This window comes from Diabrotica virgifera, chromosome 1 (genome assembly GCF_917563875.1).
Source record: "Diabrotica virgifera virgifera chromosome 1, PGI_DIABVI_V3a".
Classification (NCBI taxonomy): domain Eukaryota; kingdom Metazoa; phylum Arthropoda; class Insecta; order Coleoptera; family Chrysomelidae; genus Diabrotica; species Diabrotica virgifera.
This window is the reverse complement of record NC_065443.1, coordinates 246,821,618-246,843,085: the sequence shown is the minus strand read 5'-3', so window position 1 is coordinate 246,843,085 and position 21,468 is coordinate 246,821,618. Positions and strand designations below refer to the sequence as shown.

General features: G+C 31.3%; 1 protein-coding gene across 1 annotated transcript in view; it reads right to left on the bottom strand.

Moving 5' to 3' along the window:
* Positions 1-21,468, bottom strand: part of LOC114345850 (fat-like cadherin-related tumor suppressor homolog) — a 179,328-nt gene that overhangs the window by 44,924 nt on the left and 112,936 nt on the right. The window contains exons 3-4 of the mRNA XM_050663286.1: positions 20,507-20,737; positions 18,837-19,239 (exon numbers count right to left, since the gene is read on the bottom strand). Coding sequence (XP_050519243.1) covers positions 18,837-19,239; positions 20,507-20,737 — 634 coding nt within the window. The remainder of the gene's footprint in view (positions 1-18,836; positions 19,240-20,506; positions 20,738-21,468) is intronic.

Sequence of the window (21,468 nt, the reverse complement as noted above, 5' to 3'; positions counted from 1 at the left end):
ATTTAAAATAATCATTGATTACATCTATAAAAAAATCATAATTTAAAAATAAGAATCGACCTGTATCGGGATTATTTTCAAAATCGCCCATTCACGAAAAAATAAATTTATTCCAACCTTTATGTGCTCACTGTATACATAGGAGAGGTATTAGTAGTATGAATAATATCCTAAAGACCTACAGAACTTAACAAGTCAACACATACTTTTTCATAGTGTAATAAGTCACTAGTTACAGTGCTTTAGATTTGTAAAGTCTCAAAGACTAAGCTGGCTTGGTCACTTAGAAAGAATGCGAGATAATCGAGCTGTAAAAGTAATCCAGAGATGGAAGCACCAAAGAAATAGAACAAGAGGAAGGCCCCGTAAAAGATGGATAGACGACGTAGAGGAGGATCTTAAAACCATGAACATCAGGCAGTGGCGAAGAAAAGTATCCGACAGGGCAGAATGGAAGAACATTGTTAAGCAGCCCAAGACTCACAAAGTGTTGTAGCGCCACTAGAAGAAGAAGAAGAAGATTTACAGTGCTTATATTAAAATAGTCCGCACAATGTTCACAGCCACTTATAAGTAGATTAAAAGAGACATTCGATAGGACATATCACATTCAAAATGGTGTTTGTTTTTCATAGGCCAAATTGAAGCAACGTTGCCTTTTTTCGCAAATATTCCCCAAGAGGGTGATAAATAGTCCTATTTAAAGACTGTTTTAGACTATACTTTTTTTTTTGTTAACAGAAAATGACAAAACAAAAATTTACATGAAATGATTGTGTACAACTTTAATGCGGGAAGTTTGATGTATTAAGAGGATGGGTACGTATTTTCGGCTGCAATGCTATTCAAATGGGGATTCATTTTTTTCGAATCCTGAGAAAACCAATAAGTATTTTTGAAAAATTTAAACGCAGAATGAAAGATTACGTTATTGGTGAGGGCCGAAAGTCCCTGACAACTTCTATAATGTTTATTTTAATAAGTTACAGGGGTAAAAACTAAGAGAAAATTTAGTGTGATATTTAATTTCAAATATCTCATTTAAAATAAACTTTTTATTTAATCTAAGGGACTTTCGGCCCTCGGTAATAATTTAGTGTTTCATTCTGCGTTTAGATTTTTCAAAAATATTTATTGGTTTTTTCAGGATTCGAAAAAAATGAACAAAATGTCCGTGGTAATATTTTCCAAATCTGTCTTTGTCATACAACGCACTCAGTCGAATATAATATTGTCAGCATATTGTCAGTCAGACACTGACAATCAGTGACAATTTTAAATATTTGACATGAATCGGGAATATTTTGAGTTGTTGATTAAATAATATTGATATATAGTGTATCTGATAAATAATTGATTTAAGACGTGAACTTTATAAAAAGTTATTTATTGTGTATTATTTATGGAAGATAGAAGCAGAGAGTACATTCATTAAGATATATTCTGTGATCCAAGTATTTTGTTGTTAGAGATGTTCAAAATTGTAAGCGTTCCACAGTAACAATATATTATTAAAAAATCACTTTAACACTTTTCCTCTTTTCTCGATCGAGTATTAGTTTTTGTTGTAGGTACATATAAATTATTACAATCACTGATTACAAAGTTAGTGAAAAAATTATCACATTTATTAACTGAATTAATAATTTGCAATTATACAAAAAAGAACAGTTATCCAAGAACATTCAAAAGCCATATCTTTAAGTTAGTTATGACATTGTCAAGTAGAATGATATTCTAGTAATATTTGTCATACCAGTGTGAATTTTACTACACGTAATTTGTCATGTAAAGACAGAAAAGGTAGGGATAGCCGTAAAATATTTGCGAATTATGTGCCCATGGCCTTAAGTATGTACTATTTAATTTTGCACCTAAGTGTATGTTGGAGAGTTGTAAAAGTCTGCTTATTATATCTGTTTCATTTTTAATTGCATTTCAACTATTTTTTGAAATAAATATTTTATTTGTTTAATGCTTACTTGCTTTCAACCATTTATTGAGCTAAATTGTTTTTGTTTTGTACTGATGTATTTAAGTCCCCTAATTAAATATTAAATTTAAACAATTTGATAAATCCATTACAACGAGAAAGAAAGATACGGTTATATAAAACTTATGTAACTGTGTGCACTATTTCCACCGAACTGATTTGTTATTTATTTACAGAGTATAGAGTATTGACGACTACGAGTCAAATGTTTGGTGTTCAATTAAACATATCAAAGACAAAGATCATGATAGTGGATAGACTAAATAACAATCATCCACACAACCACAATTGACCAGTTTGCGATTGTGAGCTCATACTTATATCTGGGATAATTGATCACAAGCACAGAGTCATTACATGAAGAGATTAAATGTAGATGTGACCTAGCAAAAGTTGCCACAGCAAAAATGACCATAATATGGAAGGACTGTCAAATTTCAACAGCGTTAAAGATGAGGTTGATCAACTGCTTAATATTCCCAATACTGACTTTCGGATGTGAATATTGGAACCTGAGACAACCGGAAAGAAGAAAGATAGACGCCACTGAAATATTCTGAGACGAATGCTACGAATTCCTTGGACCGACCGTAGGACAAATAATTCAATTTTAAGAGAACTAAAGGTTAGCCAACGACTCTCCAGTAAAGTCCATCTCCAACAATTAAAATACTTTGGACATGTTATGAGAGCAAACACAGGAAACATGGAAAGACTCATTATACAAGGAAAGATGGAAGGCCTAAGATCACTAGGAAGATCCCCAACAAGATAAATCGATTAAATTACAGAAATTTGCAAAAGACCTATGCATGAGTTAAAAGAAATAACCAGAGATCTTTGGAGATGGACAATACACATCACATCTACCAATACACTCCCTCCGGGGGGTCAGGATTGAAGAAAGAAACGACTGTATTAACAACACTTAATCAACAGTTGCAACTTAATCAACAGTTGCAACTTCCATAACTTTTACATTTTTGGTTTTCAGAACCGTAACTTGTTGTTAAAGAACTAAGGTTTCTAAACTTTCTCCTTTTATTTTCAAAAAGTTAAGTGAACTTCTTTTTCTATCGCTTTCGCATTATATCAGTTGGTGACCTTTATTAAAAAAAGGTTACGCTTATTAAAACATTAATAATAATGAAAACAGCCATAGTAATCAGATAAACTTCTCTTCTTTTTTTTAAACTTGTATATTAAATTAGAGAGAGATATACTCTGGGCTAATTAGCAAAATTCATGGAAAAGTTATTTACCAGCAATTTTATTGCTGGAATCGAATTATAAGATCCTATATATTAATAATATAGGTATGCAAAGTCCGCAGATAGTGTGCTACTTTTTTTATAAACAAAATGGCGCCCGAAAATCGTGTTTTTTTCAATTTTTGCTCTATAACTCCAAAGATTTTAACTTTACACCAAAAACACTCAAATAAAAATTCACCGCAATTAAATTCTGCATAGAGATATGTTTTTCCCGATTTGCTCCGACGAAAATTTTCCTCGGAAAATGCGGGTTTTCCCAACAAAATCTCTAATTTTCAAATACAGTTTTAGGTAAGTAATTATTAATCAATAATTAAATAACTTAGTGAGATCAAAGCTTTCTTGGTATAGATTGTAATTCCAGAAGCCGGTGAAAATTAAACGAATATTTTAGCAACAATTCAATTGTTAATTAACAATTTACGATCCCAATAATAACCAAAATAATCATGATACGTTGATCAAACTTATAAAGATTATAAAGATGAGATGCTTATTTAATATTTTATCGACAAAATATAAATTTTTCGTTTTTTTGCATAATCTTTAAATTTTGAAAAAAAAATAGTTATAATACGCTGGTCTAATTAGTAAAGTACAAAGAAAGGTTATTTACCAGCAATTTTATTGCTGGAATCGAATATTATGATCCTATATATTAATAATATAGCTATGCAAAGTCCGCAGATAGTGTGCTACTTTTTTTATTAACAAAATGGCGCCCCCAAATCGTGTTGTTTTCAATTATTGGTCTATAACTCCGAAGATTTATCTTTACACCAAAAACACTAAAATAAAAATTCACCCCAATTTAATTCTACATAGAGGCATGTTTTTCCCGATTTGCTCCGACGAAAATTTTCCTCGGAAAATGTGGGTTTTCCCAACAAAATCTCGAATTTTCAAACAAATTTTTTGGGCAAGTAATTATGTATCAATAATTAAATAACTTGGTGAAATAAAAGCTTTCTTGGTATAGATTATAACTGCAGAAGACGGTGAAAATTAAACAAATATGTTAGCAACAATTCAATTGTTAATTAACAATTTACAGTCGCAATAACAACTAAAATAATCATGAAACATTGATTAAACTTAGAAATATTATAAAGATGTGATGCCTATTTAATATTTTGTCGACAAAATATAAATTTTTCATTTTTTTGCATAATCTTTAAATGTTTAACAAAAATAGTTATAAACAAATTAACATTTCTCAGAAATTTTTTATTATATTATAATTTAAAAAAATGATTAAAATGCGTATTTCAAAGGTCTTGAAAACGAATGCTTTAATATTTTTTTCCAACCATTTGCAAAAAAGTTATGAAACAGCAAAGTAAACATACGATTACTCCGTTTTTTATAATTTGTTTTAATAGGGATGTTCACTAATTTTTAAATATAGTTAAATTTAATAGATTACAAGGTATATAAAAACGTAACAATCATAAAACTGTTTAAAAATGTATATTTTTTAAGATAAATGAGTTCATAATGTTGATTTTCTTGGAGGCTAGAAAAACGGTACCCTGCAGCGAGGCTACGGTCTGTGACGTCAGCAGTCGTAACGTCTTTGATCGACGACTAGTTTTGTATAATTATTTACTCAGTGTATTTGAATGTGCGCAGTTTTTTACGTATTTAATTATTAAAAATAAAGCCAAATAAGTTGTGTTTTGTTCCTGGGTGTGTAAATACATCAAAAAACAGTTCTGACAAGATTTTTATTACCGTTCCAGCCAATTTAAAACAGAAAAATAAATGGTTTGTTGCAGCTAGAACTTAAAATAACTAACTTAAAGAACTAACTTAATAAAATAAACATTATAGAAGTTTTCATGAGACTTTCGGCCCTTGGTAATAATGTAATTGTTCTTTCTGCATTTACATTTTTCAAAAATACTTATTATTAGTTTTCTCAGGATTCGAAAAAAATGAATGAATTTAAATAGCATTGGACCAAGATTTTGCACCTACCCCCTTAAAGAGTAAATGAAAAAGTTTCGGGGCCTCAAATTTGTATTCCTTAAACTGGGATATTCCTAAAAACGGGATTCTAATAATACATACAGTAAAAGTAAACCTTGAAATAACTACATGTGGATGTAGGTATGACTTTATATTATATTAAAATCATTAATAATTTAGTGAAAAGATTGGTTGAAATGAAAATGTATAATACCTAAGTTCAAAAATATTTTTTACCTTGGAACAGTTGTCAACTCGAAATATGAAACAACCGAAATAAGATCTAGATAATTAAATAAAATATTTTCACCCATTGCGACATAATATCTCTCCCACTAAAAATGCGGCTGCTAAAATGTTATTATTTCCGGTCTTGCTATATGGCGCAGAGGCCTGGACAATAATGGAAACATTAAGAAAAAGCTAGAGGCATTCGAGATGTGGGTGTACCCACATATCCTCAAAGTATCCTGGGCGACCCATACCAACGTACAGGTATTGCGTCGAATGGGAAAACAAAAAGAAATCTCTTTTACAATTAAGAAACGAAATCTTAAATATTTCGGTCATATATCATGAGGCATGATAAATATCGTATACTCCAACTGATAACGCAAGGTAAAATAGAGAGCAAACGCGGACCCGGAAGAAAAGACACTCATGACTTAAAAACTTAAAAACACCTAACCAAGGTAAAGTAATAACCAGCCAATGTATGTATACAATATGCATGCGTACAATGCATGCATACAACTTTCTCTACTTTTTTTTTGTGGAGTATTAAGCATTTATTTTTTTAGCTTAAAGAAGACATGGAAAATTATATGGAATATACACTCAGTAAAGCTGTGGTAGATTTATTTTTTTACAAGATGCCAATAAATCATACACCATCGTTACATCTACACTACAGTCGGTAGTTTATACGAATCGGCTTTCTGAAAACCTTCTTCCATTTTATTTGTTTATTTTTGTAAAACCCAAAATATGTCCTTACAAACAGTCTATCCACTTTAAACTAAACAAATTCGCTATAAAACTCCACTTTAACCCTGATAAAACAAGAAGAGAACAAAATAAAATGACCTGAAACGTCGAAACAGGTAAACAGTAACACTATGAGAATGGCGCGCGCTTGGGGTATGCAACTAGTGACGTCAGGCCAATAGAGAAGCGTTCTTGAAATTTAAAATAATGCTAGATTTCTAATAAAGATTTTTTATAGAAAGGCTTTTTCAATTTTTTTGAAATTTTGGACAATTATTCCTAGGGTGTTTCTTAATCGTTTTACATGTTTGAAATGACTTTTTAATTTTTTGTGAACATCCCTATTGTTTCAAAGCTTAAAAATGAGTTTATGGTACAAACTAATTACTCTCAAAAAATATCAAACATTAGTTCAATGGTTATATATTAATCAAAGATTAAAAATGTTTTTTTTGTAATTTTTAGCGCGAAAACAGGCTTGATACAGAGCCGAAGCTTAATTTTATTTATTAACTACCGTACGTCGCGGGCGGTTGTCGCTTCGAGTGAAAATGTTATTAGCTACGGTACTGTATTAGTCTGCTTTCGCGCGTGTAAATTACAAAAGAAAATATTTATAATCTTAAATTAAAATGTAACCATTAAACTAATAATCGATATTTTTTGTAAGTAATTAGCTTGTACTTTAAACTCACTTTTACGCTTTGAAAGAATTAAAAAAAATTATAAACAGCATAGTAATCGTATGTTTACTTTGCTATTTCATAACTTTTTTGAAAATGGTTGCAAAAAAGTTTTAAAGAATTCATTTTCAAGATCTTTGAAATACGCGTTTTACCTATTTTTTAAAATTAGAATATAATAAAAACTTTCTGAGAAACGTTAATTTGTTTATAACTATTTTTTTAAACATTTAAAGATTATTCAAAAAAATTAAAAATTTATATTTTGTTGACAAAATATTAAATAGGCATCTTATATTTATAAGATTTCAAAGTTTGAACAGTGTATCATAATTATTTTGGTTATTATTGCGACCGTAAATTATTAATTAACAATTGAATTGTTGCTAAAATATTCGTTTAATTTTCACTGGCTTCTGAAACTATAATCTAAACCAAGAAAACTTTTATGTCACCGAGTTATTTAACTATTGGTAGATAATTTCTTATCTAAAACTTTATTTGAAATTTAAAGATTTTGTTGGGAAAACCCGCATTTTCCGAGGAAAATTTTCGTCGGAGCAGATCGGGAAAAACATGTTTATATGCAGAATTTAATTTCGGTGAATTTTTATTAGGGTGTTTTTGGTGTAGAGTTAAAATATTCGGAGTTATGAGCAAAAATTGAAAAAAACACGATTTGGGGGCGTCATTTTGTTAATAAAAAAAGTAGCACACTATCTGCGGACTTTGCATACCTATATTATTAATATATATAATCATAAGCTTCGATTCCAGCAATAAAATTGCTGGTAAATAACTTTTCCCAAAAATACCCTATTCTCCGATAATCAGCCCAGACTAATATTCTGTTCACCAGAGACTGGTATATAGCGGTGTATATAAAAAAGCATACGGTCTAACAATGAACATCAAGAAGACAAAATTTATGAGAATATCTAAAACGCAAAGAAATAACGAGAATCTCGTCACAAACGGAACCAATGTCGAACGAGTAAACCAATATGTATAGTATCTTGGAACGATGATCAACTCCACAAATGATTACTTCCATGAGATTAAAACTAGAATAGAAAAGGCTAGAGCTAATTTTACCAAAATGAGAAAAGTGCTCTACACAAGAGATCTGAATTTAGAGCTAAGAGTAAGGTTGGCTAAGGGCTATGTTTTCTCGACTTTATTTTACGGAATGGAAGCTTGGACATGCGGCATCAATGAAAAAACTGGAATCATTCGAGTTGTGGGTGTATAGAAGATTTCTGAAAATATCATGACAGCACACGTCACAAAGAGGTTCTGAGAAAGATGAATAAAGAAATGGAAGTCATAAATGAGGGGGTTAGAAGTAAAAGGGTTTAAGTGCACTTTTTTTTAAATTTTACCCTAAATACAGATTCGCATACTTAAATGGTATTATAACTTGGTGGTAAAATGATTTAAGCATATTTCGCCCTACAGTCGTCATCTATCACCATTACATTTAGTTCACTGAAAACAATTATTGCAGTTTGCTTTGGTAGTAAATAGATTTAACGTGTGCTTGAACCATTTTACAACAAAACTATTTTTAGTATTCTGTAAAAACAAATAGTAATAAACGGGTTAAGTGCGCTTGAATCATTTTACCACTAAACTTTTTTTAGTATTCTGTAATGCGTAAACACATGTTAATACAGGATTAATTTCAAGTAAATAAATATTAGATTTGTGACCAATTTTGAATACTAATTGAGTATTATGCAACGTGCCAGTTGTAGTTACACTATGGATAACAGCTGGGATAAAAATGATTAGTAATATTATGTAGTAAACATCTGCACTTGAACCGTTTTACCAGTAACATTTATCAACACCATGTACCGATTCAAGTACATTTTTTTAATAGTTGAAAAAAAGGAAGAATACAGTAAGAGTAATAATATACCCTTATATTTTTATCATGTTATAGTACATTGTACACTAGATATATTTTAGTTTAACGACTCGTAGAATTTATAAAACTCAAACAACTTTGAAGCTGATTATCTCAGAACTATCAAAACTGCACTTAAACCCTTTTACGTCTGGCCCCCTCAAATACATACAATCAAAACCAGAAAATTGGAATATCTCGGACATATTACACATGTAGAGATACAGCTTGCTCCAACTCATTATGCAGGGAAAAATCCAAGGAAAAAGAAGCATATGGAGACGTAGAATATCATGGCTGCGCAACCCCAGAGAATGGTACGGATGTACATCAAATGAACTTTTCAGAGCAGCCGTCTCTAAAGTCCGAATAGCTACGATGATTGCCGACCTCCGTCGCGGAGATGGCGCTTGAAGAAGATTAAATTAAATCAAAGGGTAATATAAATTTCTGATATTCCTCAAAAATTCATACAAACGATTTGGTGACTTTCATGGAAAAATAATCGAAGGGACTAAAAAAGCAATGTTATCGTATTCGATATTAATTTTACAATGAATGAATGAATGAATGAATAATATGAAGGTGCGTGGGTTTTTTGTCGAGCGTTGTATTACTAATCTTGAATTCGATTATCATATTTTTCTTGAACAGACTACCGATGATTGAATTGTGTTTTTTGAGTAAATATTAAATCAGAGCTAAAATCAACATATTCGAATCGACTAAAATATATATATTTCAATTCATCCACGTCAAAGAGATATGGCTGTAGATAAACCCCAAAAATAAAAATCACTACCGACAAAAAACGAGCTAACACAATATAGGCCAGGCTGTATGGTCGCCCCCGTTAGGTAAATTATTCTGATTCGATTTTTTTGCCCTAACTTACTCAAAAAGTGGTCCTTATAACAAATCCAGAATCCAGAAAATTTTTTAAACAATTTTTTTAAACAAATTCACCAAAAGCGCCTGCCGGTATACTGCGTAATGAGAAAGTGGAATGGTTGGCCAAAGATGCAATAAAAAAAGGTGAGATCCTAACTCAGATCTTATCGACAGATGCAACAAATGACGTCAAAGCTAGAATAAATAAAATATGGAAAAAATAATCGAAAAATATTTCAAGTATGTCAAAAAATTTATATTTTTCTTTACATCCAGAGCTTCCTTCGCCATCTGAATATACAGGGTGTTTGGTAAAGAATGGTCCATAGCTTAACCTTAGATTAAAATAGGTCGATTAAGGCTAAATTGCCTTAGTACGAAAGTTGATAATAACCGAAATACAGGCCAAAGTTAAACTTTTATTTTATTTATTCTTAAATATTTCTTGACAGGCATGAGCTAACAACACGAAATTTTGTAAGCGGGGGTTTTTTGGGACGAGAAATCTAAATTCGTCACCAAAAATGATGTACTGCCCAGAGGGCGCCGCATACGTCTTTCAGCGCTCATTTAATACGTTCAATTTTTTTATCCCCCACTCTACATACTTTTTGAATCAAAATTTTTTATTCTCTTACCATTTTTACTTAAAAAAGATATACTACATTCATCTCGCTAAACTTAACCGTTTTGTACCATAATATCATTGTAGTTAGTTACATCCGAAAAATAAAGTTAAACCATAATAATTGTGCAAGTTCTCATATTTATATTATTGCATTGCATCGCAAATTTCATTAGAAGAAATTTGCGAGACATTTTTGGAAATTATTATGGCTTTAAGTTTATTTTTCGGGTGTAACTACAATGATATTATGCAAACCATTATCTTGTTATATTAATGTAGTATATATCTTTTTCAAGTAAAAATATTAAGGGAATAAAAATTTTGATTCAAAAAGTATGTAGAGTGGGGGATAAAAAATTGAACGTATTAAAAAAGCGCTGAAAGACGTATGTGGCGCCCTCTGGGTAATACATCATTTTTGGGGTAGAATTTAGATTTCTCGTCCCAGAAAACCCCCGCTTGCCAAATTTCGTGTTGTTAGCTTATGCCTGTCAGGAAATATTCAAGAATAAATAAACTAAAAGTTTAACTTTGACACCCTGTATTTCTGTTATTATCAACTTTCGTACTAACGTAAGTTAGCTTAAATCGACCTATTTTAATCTCAGGAATCTAAATCTAAGGTATGGGCCATTATTTACCAAACACCCTGTATATTTAAGTATAACCTGCCAAAGCGAGATATTTTCTACTATCGTCAGGATTAAAAACTGGACACGAAAAATATTAGGCACATCTGCACAAATTAGGAATAGTTCATTCATCAGTTTGCTTTTGTGATAATGTTTCGATTAGAGATTTGAATCATATTTTCAAAATTAACGGGAGATATATAGACCAATTATTTTACAATTTACGACAAACACAAGTGTATTTTCCAATTAGAATAGAATATCTACTAAGTTAACTAATAAATTAAGGTAAAAATAAAATCAAAATCTGTGACTAACGGACCTGCATCCAAGCCATCTTTTCACACACACACATTCACAAAAACAATTTTTTCCCTTAGGACAAATCATTTGGGTCATTCGGAGTCAAAAAGGTCTCTTGTGATTTTTCTCTAAAATGGATTGTCGAATTATACGCGATTTAAAATTTGAAAACGCGAAAATAGCTATTTGCAAGCCTTAATGACTAGGTTAAAAATTATTATTATGAAAGAGAGGAAGGGACCAAATCAAAGTTTACAGTCCCCCCTACAAGATCCTGAAGAAATTTGTGTCCTTATTGATTTGGTCACTTCCTGACTTTCATAATAATAAGTTTTGACCGAGTTATTAAGCGTTGAAAATAGCTATTTTCGCGTTTTTTAAATTTTAAATCGCGTAAACTCGACAAAAATCAATTTTAGAGAAAAATCACAACAGACTTTTTTTGCCCAGAATGACCCACACGATCTAAAAAAAAATTGTTCGAAGTGAAAAAATTATTTTTGTGAATTTGTTAACAAAAATTGTTTAACAATTTTTCGACCACTGTACCGCGTGGCATCTTGTGATTTGTCATTAGGACCTCTTTTTGAGTAAGTTTGTGCAAAAAAATCGAATCGGAATAATTTATCTAACGGGGGCGAAGATACAGCCTGGACTACTAGATAAAGCCCAAAAATAAAAATCACTACCGACAAAAAACGGGGTAACACAATATCAAATCCTCTCAGCTGCACATTTACTAATTACTTCATTAGTTGTTGTGTTGTGTATTTTTAACTAAACGAGCGTGCCTCGTTATTCTGGAATAATGGAATGAGTCATATCAATTTCGAGTTTTGATTATAGTATTTATGTCCGCAATTCAGCTGGAACTGGATGGGCAGATTAAGCAATGTTGTAAAGAACAATTGGAGTAATGGTGGTCTGAATGTTTATTAATGTCAGGGACGTATTTTTCCTACATAATCCTACCATATCAAACGATTAAGAAAAATTTGTCTTTTTGATAAAATCAGTTATAGAATTAAAGTAGTAATTAGTGCAAAATGATATGTTTGAACGTTGTATATTCAGTAACGACCTAAATCTTCTTCTTCTCGTAGCACTACAACCCGGGAAGGGTCTTGGCTAGTGATATGAGAGAGGGGGGATATGACATAAGGGATGATTTTGTATTTACTAAATGGAACCACTTGATTTGACACTTTTGTGCTACATCCAATGTGGCGACGGGCAGGTTTTTATATGTTATATATGGAATATGTTATTAATTAGTTATTAAAATTATTAATTATTTATATATTTATATAATATAATATAATTATATAATTTGTATATTTTATATAGAGCAGAATATATATTACCAAAGAGTTGTTCCGCCATATTGGAAGGAGCGTTTTTGCGAGTGAAACCGAGCCCATTAGAGCTTTCCGATACGATACAATATCGATACTTTTTAAATATTGAGTATTGTATTGGTTATGCCAACTAAGTATCGTATCGTGTATCGATATCGGCAATACATACTTTCTTATAAAAATATCGTATTGATATTGATTTCGATACGACATCGATACAATGCTCGATAAAATATAGAATTTTTTTTTTAAATATACAAGAAATAGGATAAATTACATTGTAACCTCCCAAATATTATCCTTTAAGAGCTCTTCATCCATCTCTTCACACTTCACACAAATGAGTTCTTTGATACTTTTATCTTTTAAAGAGCATCTTTATCATCATTTAAAGACATCGATACAATACTCGATAAAATATAGACATAAAATTTTTTAAAATATACAAGAAATAGGATAAATTACATTGTAACCTCCCAAATATTATCCTTTAAGAGCTCTTCATCCATCCCTTCACACAAATGAGTTCTTTGATACTTTCATCTTTTAAAGAGCATCTTTTATTCTTTAGAACTAGCGCTGCTTCAGGAAAATGCCGCTCGACTGGTACGGACGTCTTTTGGACACACAAAATATCCCTAGCCAATCGAGATAAAACGGGGAAAATACTAATACATGATTTCCACCATAATAAAATATTTGTATCTGGTCCAGGTCTTAAAGATTAAGAGTAGTTCATTTTTTCAATTTTTAAAAACATCAATTTTATCTGATAATTTTAAAAATAAAATATCGAAATTTATTGACTTACGGCCGGTTTCACAAAGTAAAGTAAACTTGTGGTTAAGAGATAACCTCAAAATTACCCCAAATTATGCGTTTCAGTTTCATAATTTTTACCCTTCTGGGTATACCCATAAGGGTAACCCACTCCAACCTCTGGTTAAAAATTCTGTGAGTTAACCATACTTCGCTGTTGATCTGAAACTAAAACGCATATTTTGGGGTAACCTCTGGTTATCTCTTAACCACAAGTTAACTTTACTTTGTGAAACCGGCCGTTATTGAGTTCATCGTCCTTCTCTCTCGCACTAAGGGAGAGCATACGCGCTTGTGCGTCTTATAACACTTATAATATTTTAACTGTATAATAGACCTTTTTTTCGATATCGATATACTCAATGATATCGAGGCAAGCGTATCGACAATACAAGAGTATTGTATTGATTTCAGATAATGAGTATCGTATCGACATTAATATTGCTAAGGTATGTATTGTATCGGTATCTTATTGATTTTCGATACGATATCAATACAATATCGATATTTTTATCGAATATCGTGAAGCTCTAGAGCTCATCTACTTCACCGTATGCCGCATCCCCTCCCTCCCACATCACTGGTCTTGGCTGACTGCAGAACTCGCTTCCATCTCGAACGGTCGTCCATGATAGTTGGGTCAGTGGGTAACTCCATTGTTATTAAATCTGACCATATGTTATCTCTCCATCGCATTCGTGGACGTCCTAACCGTTTTCTTACTGTCTTCTTCCTCCTAGATTAGCTTCGCTAAAGAGGGAGTCTATTGATACGACCTAAATCAATTATCAACTTTTGGAGATTCGCGTCCTCTTCCTCTTCCATTACCTTGTTCCAACATGTTTTGTACGACCATAATTCCTTCTCAATGTGTCTAGAACAAGCACTCAACAAGATATACATAACAGGAGTATCCAGAATGGTTCCTATCCATTTCCTCAACGGTACCAAACACATGCACGTAATATTGCGACGTAATATTCCCAATACAGAAAACTCCCCTGGGTCCTGTCTGATATTGTGATATTCCCCAAAATAATACACGACAGATTATACTAACAACGGAAGAAGATATAGTTGATCCCCAGTTAGCATTCAGAAGAGCTCAGGATACTAGAAATTGAGAGAAGCAGTTTTCGTTTTTAATGTACTCGCACAAATATGTTTAGAAATGAATCAGGACATATATGTCTGCTTCATTGATTTTCAAAAGGTAATCGATAGAGTTGGAGAGAGTTCGACATCAGAACTACTAAGAGAAAATAATGTGGTACCCCTTAAAAAATACTAACACTGCACTGTACTGGGGACATGTAAAAAAAATGAATGATAACAGGAGTTTTCCGCATGTACATATCTTGAAATATTCAGCATAGTTATTAATTTGTTTCATTAAAAACAAGATAAAAAACCTACAAGCAGTTTTGTCGGTTTGTTTGGCTAGGCCCACTGTAACTAAAAATTACCCATTCTGCACTAAATTATTCTTTACTTTTGATTAGCCTCGTATTATTTTTATTGACGGCATCACTACACTACTCTACTGCCAAAGGAACATTTGATCATTAAATATAAAGATGTTTTCCATCTTAAAAAACTGGAAATTAATAATATTGGGAGACAAGCCCAATATTACTACCTAATTATTTCGCTCCACACGGGGAGTGAAAAATATCTCTCACCAATGGATGATCTTCTCTCGTCAAAATATAACACTTCGCCTTGGGCCACCTAGCCCATCGAACGATTTAATTAGGCCAATAGAAAAAAATATAATACGCAATCCAAAAACAAAAAGTTTATAAGCACTTATGGGATTTTAAGAATAGGCGTGATTACGTCATCACGCTCAGATGGATGACGTCACTAGTATGATATAATATGCAAAAGAATCGTAATTCCAAAATAAATAGAACTGTTTCGAAAATTATTTCCAAAATGGCCCATCTACGAAAAAATGAATTTATTCCATAATTTTGACCTATATCTAGTAAGATGGGTCTCTACCTTTATTTTATTATGGCATACAGGTTGTAATATAATATGTAATAGAAAACAAACATTATCGAGTTAATATTAGCATTCACAATCCCAATTACCCACAGATCAGTTCTGTTAATGTCCTGTAGCATCGTCTATTGTTCCATGATTGTACCTAAATAAATAAACAGCAATCAAGTGCCTAACAGCATTCGGGAGATGTATTAGTTTCATATTTACGAAAATTACTTGAAAGCCGACCAATTCCAGCCATGTTCGGATAACTTATAACATAATCATAATGGGGAACTACACAAATTTGTTTTTTGAACAACAATTTTTACAGAATGGATCGATTTGCTTGACAATTTGAAAATAAGTAGTGGATAGTCCATGGATCAAAATCTATATGATGCCGACAGGCGCTTTTACCATGGGGGTGGCTGCCACCCCATCTCGCGGGTGGAAACTTTTTATTATATTTTAATCGCAAAAGTTAGTAAAAATGTTCAGTCTAAACAAAAAACGATTTTTTGATAAAATTTATAGTTTTCGATTTATTCGCTATCGAAAGTGTTAGTTTCATATCGAAAAAATCAATGTTTTTAATCAGTTTTCTGCTAATAACTCCAAAAGTTTTCGTATTATGAAAACAACTTTACTTTATTAACAAAAACGTACCTTTTGAAAAAATAAACAAAACTGTTTTTTTTTAATTTTCTTTAAGACCAATAGTATTCGAGCTATACTTTATTATATGTTGGCTCTTCTTCGTCAAATGCTAAATATTGTAGTTTCAAAGTCAAAAGACGGGAAAACTACGCATTTTTCGAGGACAACTTGTTCAAACTAATTTAAAGTACTCAAAAATATCCATCTCCAGAAATCAAAAAAAAGTCTCTAGCTCAAAAATTAAGTGACTTATAATGAAAAGAATCTCAGTCCTTATTTTTTTACGGCAAACATTGAGTGAGCTCTTGACAATTAAAACTTGTAATAACATGCGAAAACCACCTTTACCAACCCTTTCAAAATCACCTCTTTTTGCGACTGAGGATTTTAAAAAGATTTAATATTAATAGGCTTATAGACCTTGTACAAACCTACAAAATTATTTTTTTTAACTTTCTAAGATATAAAATAAAAAAGTTACGGTTAAAAAATCAATATATTTTTTTGAAAAAAAAAGGAGAAATCCAGTTGGAAGCATAATAATGTAAGTTAGCGATGTTTTTAGTCATTGGCCTTATTCATTCTTATTTATTTATGTATTATTAATAGATTCTGGAAGTTTAATTGGCTTGAATGATTAGTTTTTAAAAAACTGGAGTTAAAAGCGAATAACGAATTTTTGTAGTTTGGTAAAAAGAATTTTCTTCAGAATAGAAACATTAGCATCAAAGATACGAAAAAATGTTTCAATATAAAATTGTAGGTTTTTTTTCCCAAGAACTTGGTTTGAAAAAAAAATTTTTCTACGACAAAAATTGAGTGAATCGTAAATGAGTATATCGAAAAATCGATAGCGAATAAATCGAAAACTATTAATTTTATCAAAAAAATGTATAGAACATTTTTTGCTTAGAATGAATGTTTTCATCAACTTTTGCAGTCAAAATATAATAAAAAAATTCCACCCCCGAGATGGGGTGGCAACCACCCCCGTGCTAAAAGCGCATTTCTGAATCATATAGATTTTGATCCTTGGACTATCCATTACTTATTCTCAAATTTTCAAGCAAATCGATCCATTCTGTAAAAATTGTGAGGTGAAAAGCTTCGGTTCCTGGCCCAATATTTTATAAATGCTGTAAATCTAAATTACGCGATTAAAGAATTAAAATTTTTACCACTAGGGTTAAACATGGAAATATAATAATGAAACTGTAAGAGAGACGATTAGTTGGAAAATTCTACGTTTTAATACAGTAGGCATTTGAATTCCCATTCTGTATATCGTTCGTCAGGAAGAAAAGTGACACAACTCGAAAAAATGCATAATTCCAGTTATCTTGTTAAATTGACTCCAAAAATCCTATAGTTTTACCAGGAAAAAGTCACATAGACATCTACTACCAATTTCGAAAGATGGCGGTAGTGTCAGTATTCATTTGGCGGCAAAATGAATATTTTTATTCGAGAATAATGACACATTTGAGGTTATGCTCTGACATTCGACGTGAACGTATTATTATTTGGGTCGCCCACGTTTTCTCAACTGTCATCAATACGACTAACTTCACGCGTAACTTTGATACGAGAATTATAAAAAAAATATGCATTGAAATCCAGATCCCGTAATTTTTTGAGCGTTATAAAGTGAGTACAAAGACATACATATCGCTCACTAAATACAACAATGTCATATTTCAAAAAACTAACTTTAGAGAAAATTCAATTTTAAGTTTTGGATGCTGCTAAAAAAATTTTTAATTTATTGAAAAAAAAAATGCTTAAAACCATTAGACAATGTGATTGTTTTGTCTAAGAATCAATTGAAAAAAAAAGAGTTTTTTAATTTTAAGGGTTAATAAGATCAAATTATTAAAAAATGTTCCATTTTGTGACGTTATTGTCAGTTAAATGCCTTTGTAAAAGAGGTACAAATTAAAATATGATGATCTTGTCATTATTTAAATACAGTTTTTGGCAAATAATTTTAATATGTCAACTTGTTAAAAACAAGACGTTACAAAATAAGAAAACTACAAATAAAAATACTGTTCAAGAAACATTAATAAAATATTTTGGCTTGGACATTTTAATGAAAATGCGCATGTTTCGCAAAGGTCTTTCTTGGGTGTAAAGAAAGAAATATTAAATTCTTTGACAAACACTTCATGGAAAATTGCGTAACTTGCAAAAGGTATATTTCTTTGTTTACAGATTTCAATATAGTCTCTATGAATATCTGCCAATGAACGGCTACCATCAATAAATATTCGGGATGTATTGGCGCGAGTAATAACTTTCAATTCTTGGGATTGATGTTATGTGCTGTCTAATATCTTCCCGAATTTCTGGATTTAGCGATTTCTGGTTTCCGTGTCTTCTACGTTTGTCCGATTCAAGGAGGACGTCTAAAACTTTATTCCGTTTTTCTTGCACAGTTCTTATTATGCGATCAGTTATGTCCAAAGTATTTGCAAAAAATACTTTGCAAACTCGAATCTACTTACCTTCTTTTACAAAATAGTATGCGTTGTTTTTGTCTCTGGGTTTTCTTGTACCTCCGACACGAATATACCGATATTGGGGTACAACTGGTACCAACAGTTTGTTAATATACTCTCTCTGTTTTTGAACTTTACCGAGTGACCAATAGCTTGAAAAAATCTGTATTCTCTCCTCTTCGGTAAATTTAGATGGACACTTGAGTTTACAATCTTTGCACGGATACCTTACTTGTCTTTTTGTCTCATCTTTTTGTTTTTTGAATGAGTTTGGTAGGCTTCACCACAATTTCTCATTTTTTTTGTAAGATTTCTCTTCCAGTTTACAGTATTCCGTTGACGTTTCTTGCCTTTCTTTGGGGGTGTAACAAGAATAGGAATGTCTTGGTTTGCTGATAAGGTTTGATTAGGCTCATTATTACCGTCGTCGTGGTTTTCTTTATCACACTGTTCTGATTCTTCATCACTCTTTGGTACATAGTTCTGATCGTTAATTATGTCTTCACAATCTTCAGAGGACGAAGAAGAGCTTCTACTACTGGAAGACCTACTAGAACGCCTACTACAACAGCTGCTTGAAGATGATGAAGAACTTGTTGACTTAGAAACTTCCGGAACAGCTATATTCTTATCATCTGTAAAAAATAATTATTTTCAAACATCATTAACTTCCAAAATCATACCATTTTTGAATTTTTTTGTATTTTTTAATTTTATATGGGAGTGCCTAGGTGTCAAGTAAAATACACCATTAAATCCTATACTGTTTTTTCCATATTATAACATAAAATACGTAGGCAAACTATATTTTTTTTATTTTAATGTTTCAGAACTAATTTTTTTATAAAAATATTTTTCCGCAAATCGCCAGGAAATTTTGACATTCCTGTCAAAATTTCTTGAAGAAAAAGTCAGGACTTCCTTACTGTAAGGAAATGTCATTTCTTTACTGTAAGGAAATGATATTTCCGTACAGTTATTAGTGTTCTACATAAATGATAGAAAACACATTGCTATTAAAACCTTGTAAATTACCTTAATCATTAAATTTTCTTTATCTGGAGCTTCCTGGATAAATTTTTCAATTTCTTCCTTCGTTAAAATCTTAGATTTCTTTGCCCTATAACCTTGAGCTTGCCGTTTCAATAAAGAACGAAGTTTTGAGTATGTAGATATATCTACATTGTGTTTAAGTGCAAGGGTTGACTTCAGCATTGAATAATTGGCCCATAATGTTGAAGATTTCATCTTTAAACAAAGGTCTAGGAAGTATGCCATTACAACATTTTCTGAGAAAGAACTCGTATTTTTACTCATGCGATAATCCATAAAACGTCTGTATGCATTTTCGTACTTTTCTCTTGATTTCTTTGGCAATAATTCTAATGAAGCAGTATTCACTGCCTCAACCAGCTCTGGAGGAGTCCCAGGAATGGAAATTTCATCATCACTTATCATTTTACTTTCGAGAACACCAGCAATTAAATTTATAAGCGTCAAGTTTGACAATTCAACCTCAATACGTTTCCATAGTAACCCAAGTAATTTTATTAGAAATTTCAAAGCACCATTTATTTGGGTATAAAATTATCGCGTTTTTTTTAAATCAATCAATATCTGTCGAATTTTAAACGATTTGCGGAAAAATAGTATGTTTACCTCGTAGGAAAAGCCACATTCCTGGACTCTGTGTTGCTAAGTCTCGGCTTGCGCCTCGACTTAGCAATCTTCACAGTCGTCCAGGAATGTTAAGCTTTTCCTACCCGATAAACAATGTACTATTTCCTTGTAACACCAATATTTCTAAACCGCAACGCCGCGCCCCCTCACATTTTTTTAAAAGCTGGAACAGCCCCTAAAAAAATACTTACCTAGTGTACTTGAAGATTCTTGATTTTTTACAAAAAAACTCATTGTCCATCTCTGAAACGTTTGTTTCATATTCTTGTTTGTTTTGTTGTTCATCATTGTCGAGCATATTCTTTGGGGTACCATTTTCATATTCAAAAACAGAAACTGTGTAGTCAGACGTATACTGTTCGGTCGATGCATCCTCATTGGTAGATTGCTGCTGCTTTAAAAGCTGCTGAATGTTTTTTAGGCGAAAGGACATTATTATTATACGTTGAAAGCCTAAAATAGTATATTTTTAAATTAGATCAAATTAAAAGTATTAGACAAATAAACATAATATGCAATTATTTTTGGTTTTAAATTTAAAAATTAGTAAAATTTAATGTACCTAATCAATTGGTCGCAATCCCAAATGGAGAAAAAAGTTGTGTTTAAAGATTGACCTAACCTTAAATAAATATTATTCCTTTTAAATTTTTAAATAATATTTTGTAACAATAAAGTCATATTGTTTACAAAAACTCAGACACCTCCAGCAAAAAAAATATTAAATTTTTTGTAATAAAGTCTTAAGAAAAAATAATACACCAAACAAATGTTTTTTTCAGAACAGTAGCGTCATATTTTTAATTATTAAAACCTAAACGTTTATCATTTTTTGGCGAAAAAAGTACTAATTCTAAATAATGCGTTATTGAAATAAAATATTATCAAAAAAAAAGATCTTACCTTTAGTGCAATATCCTCATAAAACACAATAACACGCTTTTAAACAAAAGCGTAAGCACGTGCCACTTCAACTGACAAACCACAACTGAAATAAAACACTCTTGCGGTAAAAATTTAGACTTCGTCGCAAAAATACTACAATTGTTTGGCGCCATCTCTCAGTTAATTGTTAAGTTACAGATATATCGATCTAACAAAGTAAACTTTATACAATTTACTTTCTGTTAAACCACATAACTCAAAAATTCAATTTTTTGAGATATGACGTTGTTGCATTTAAT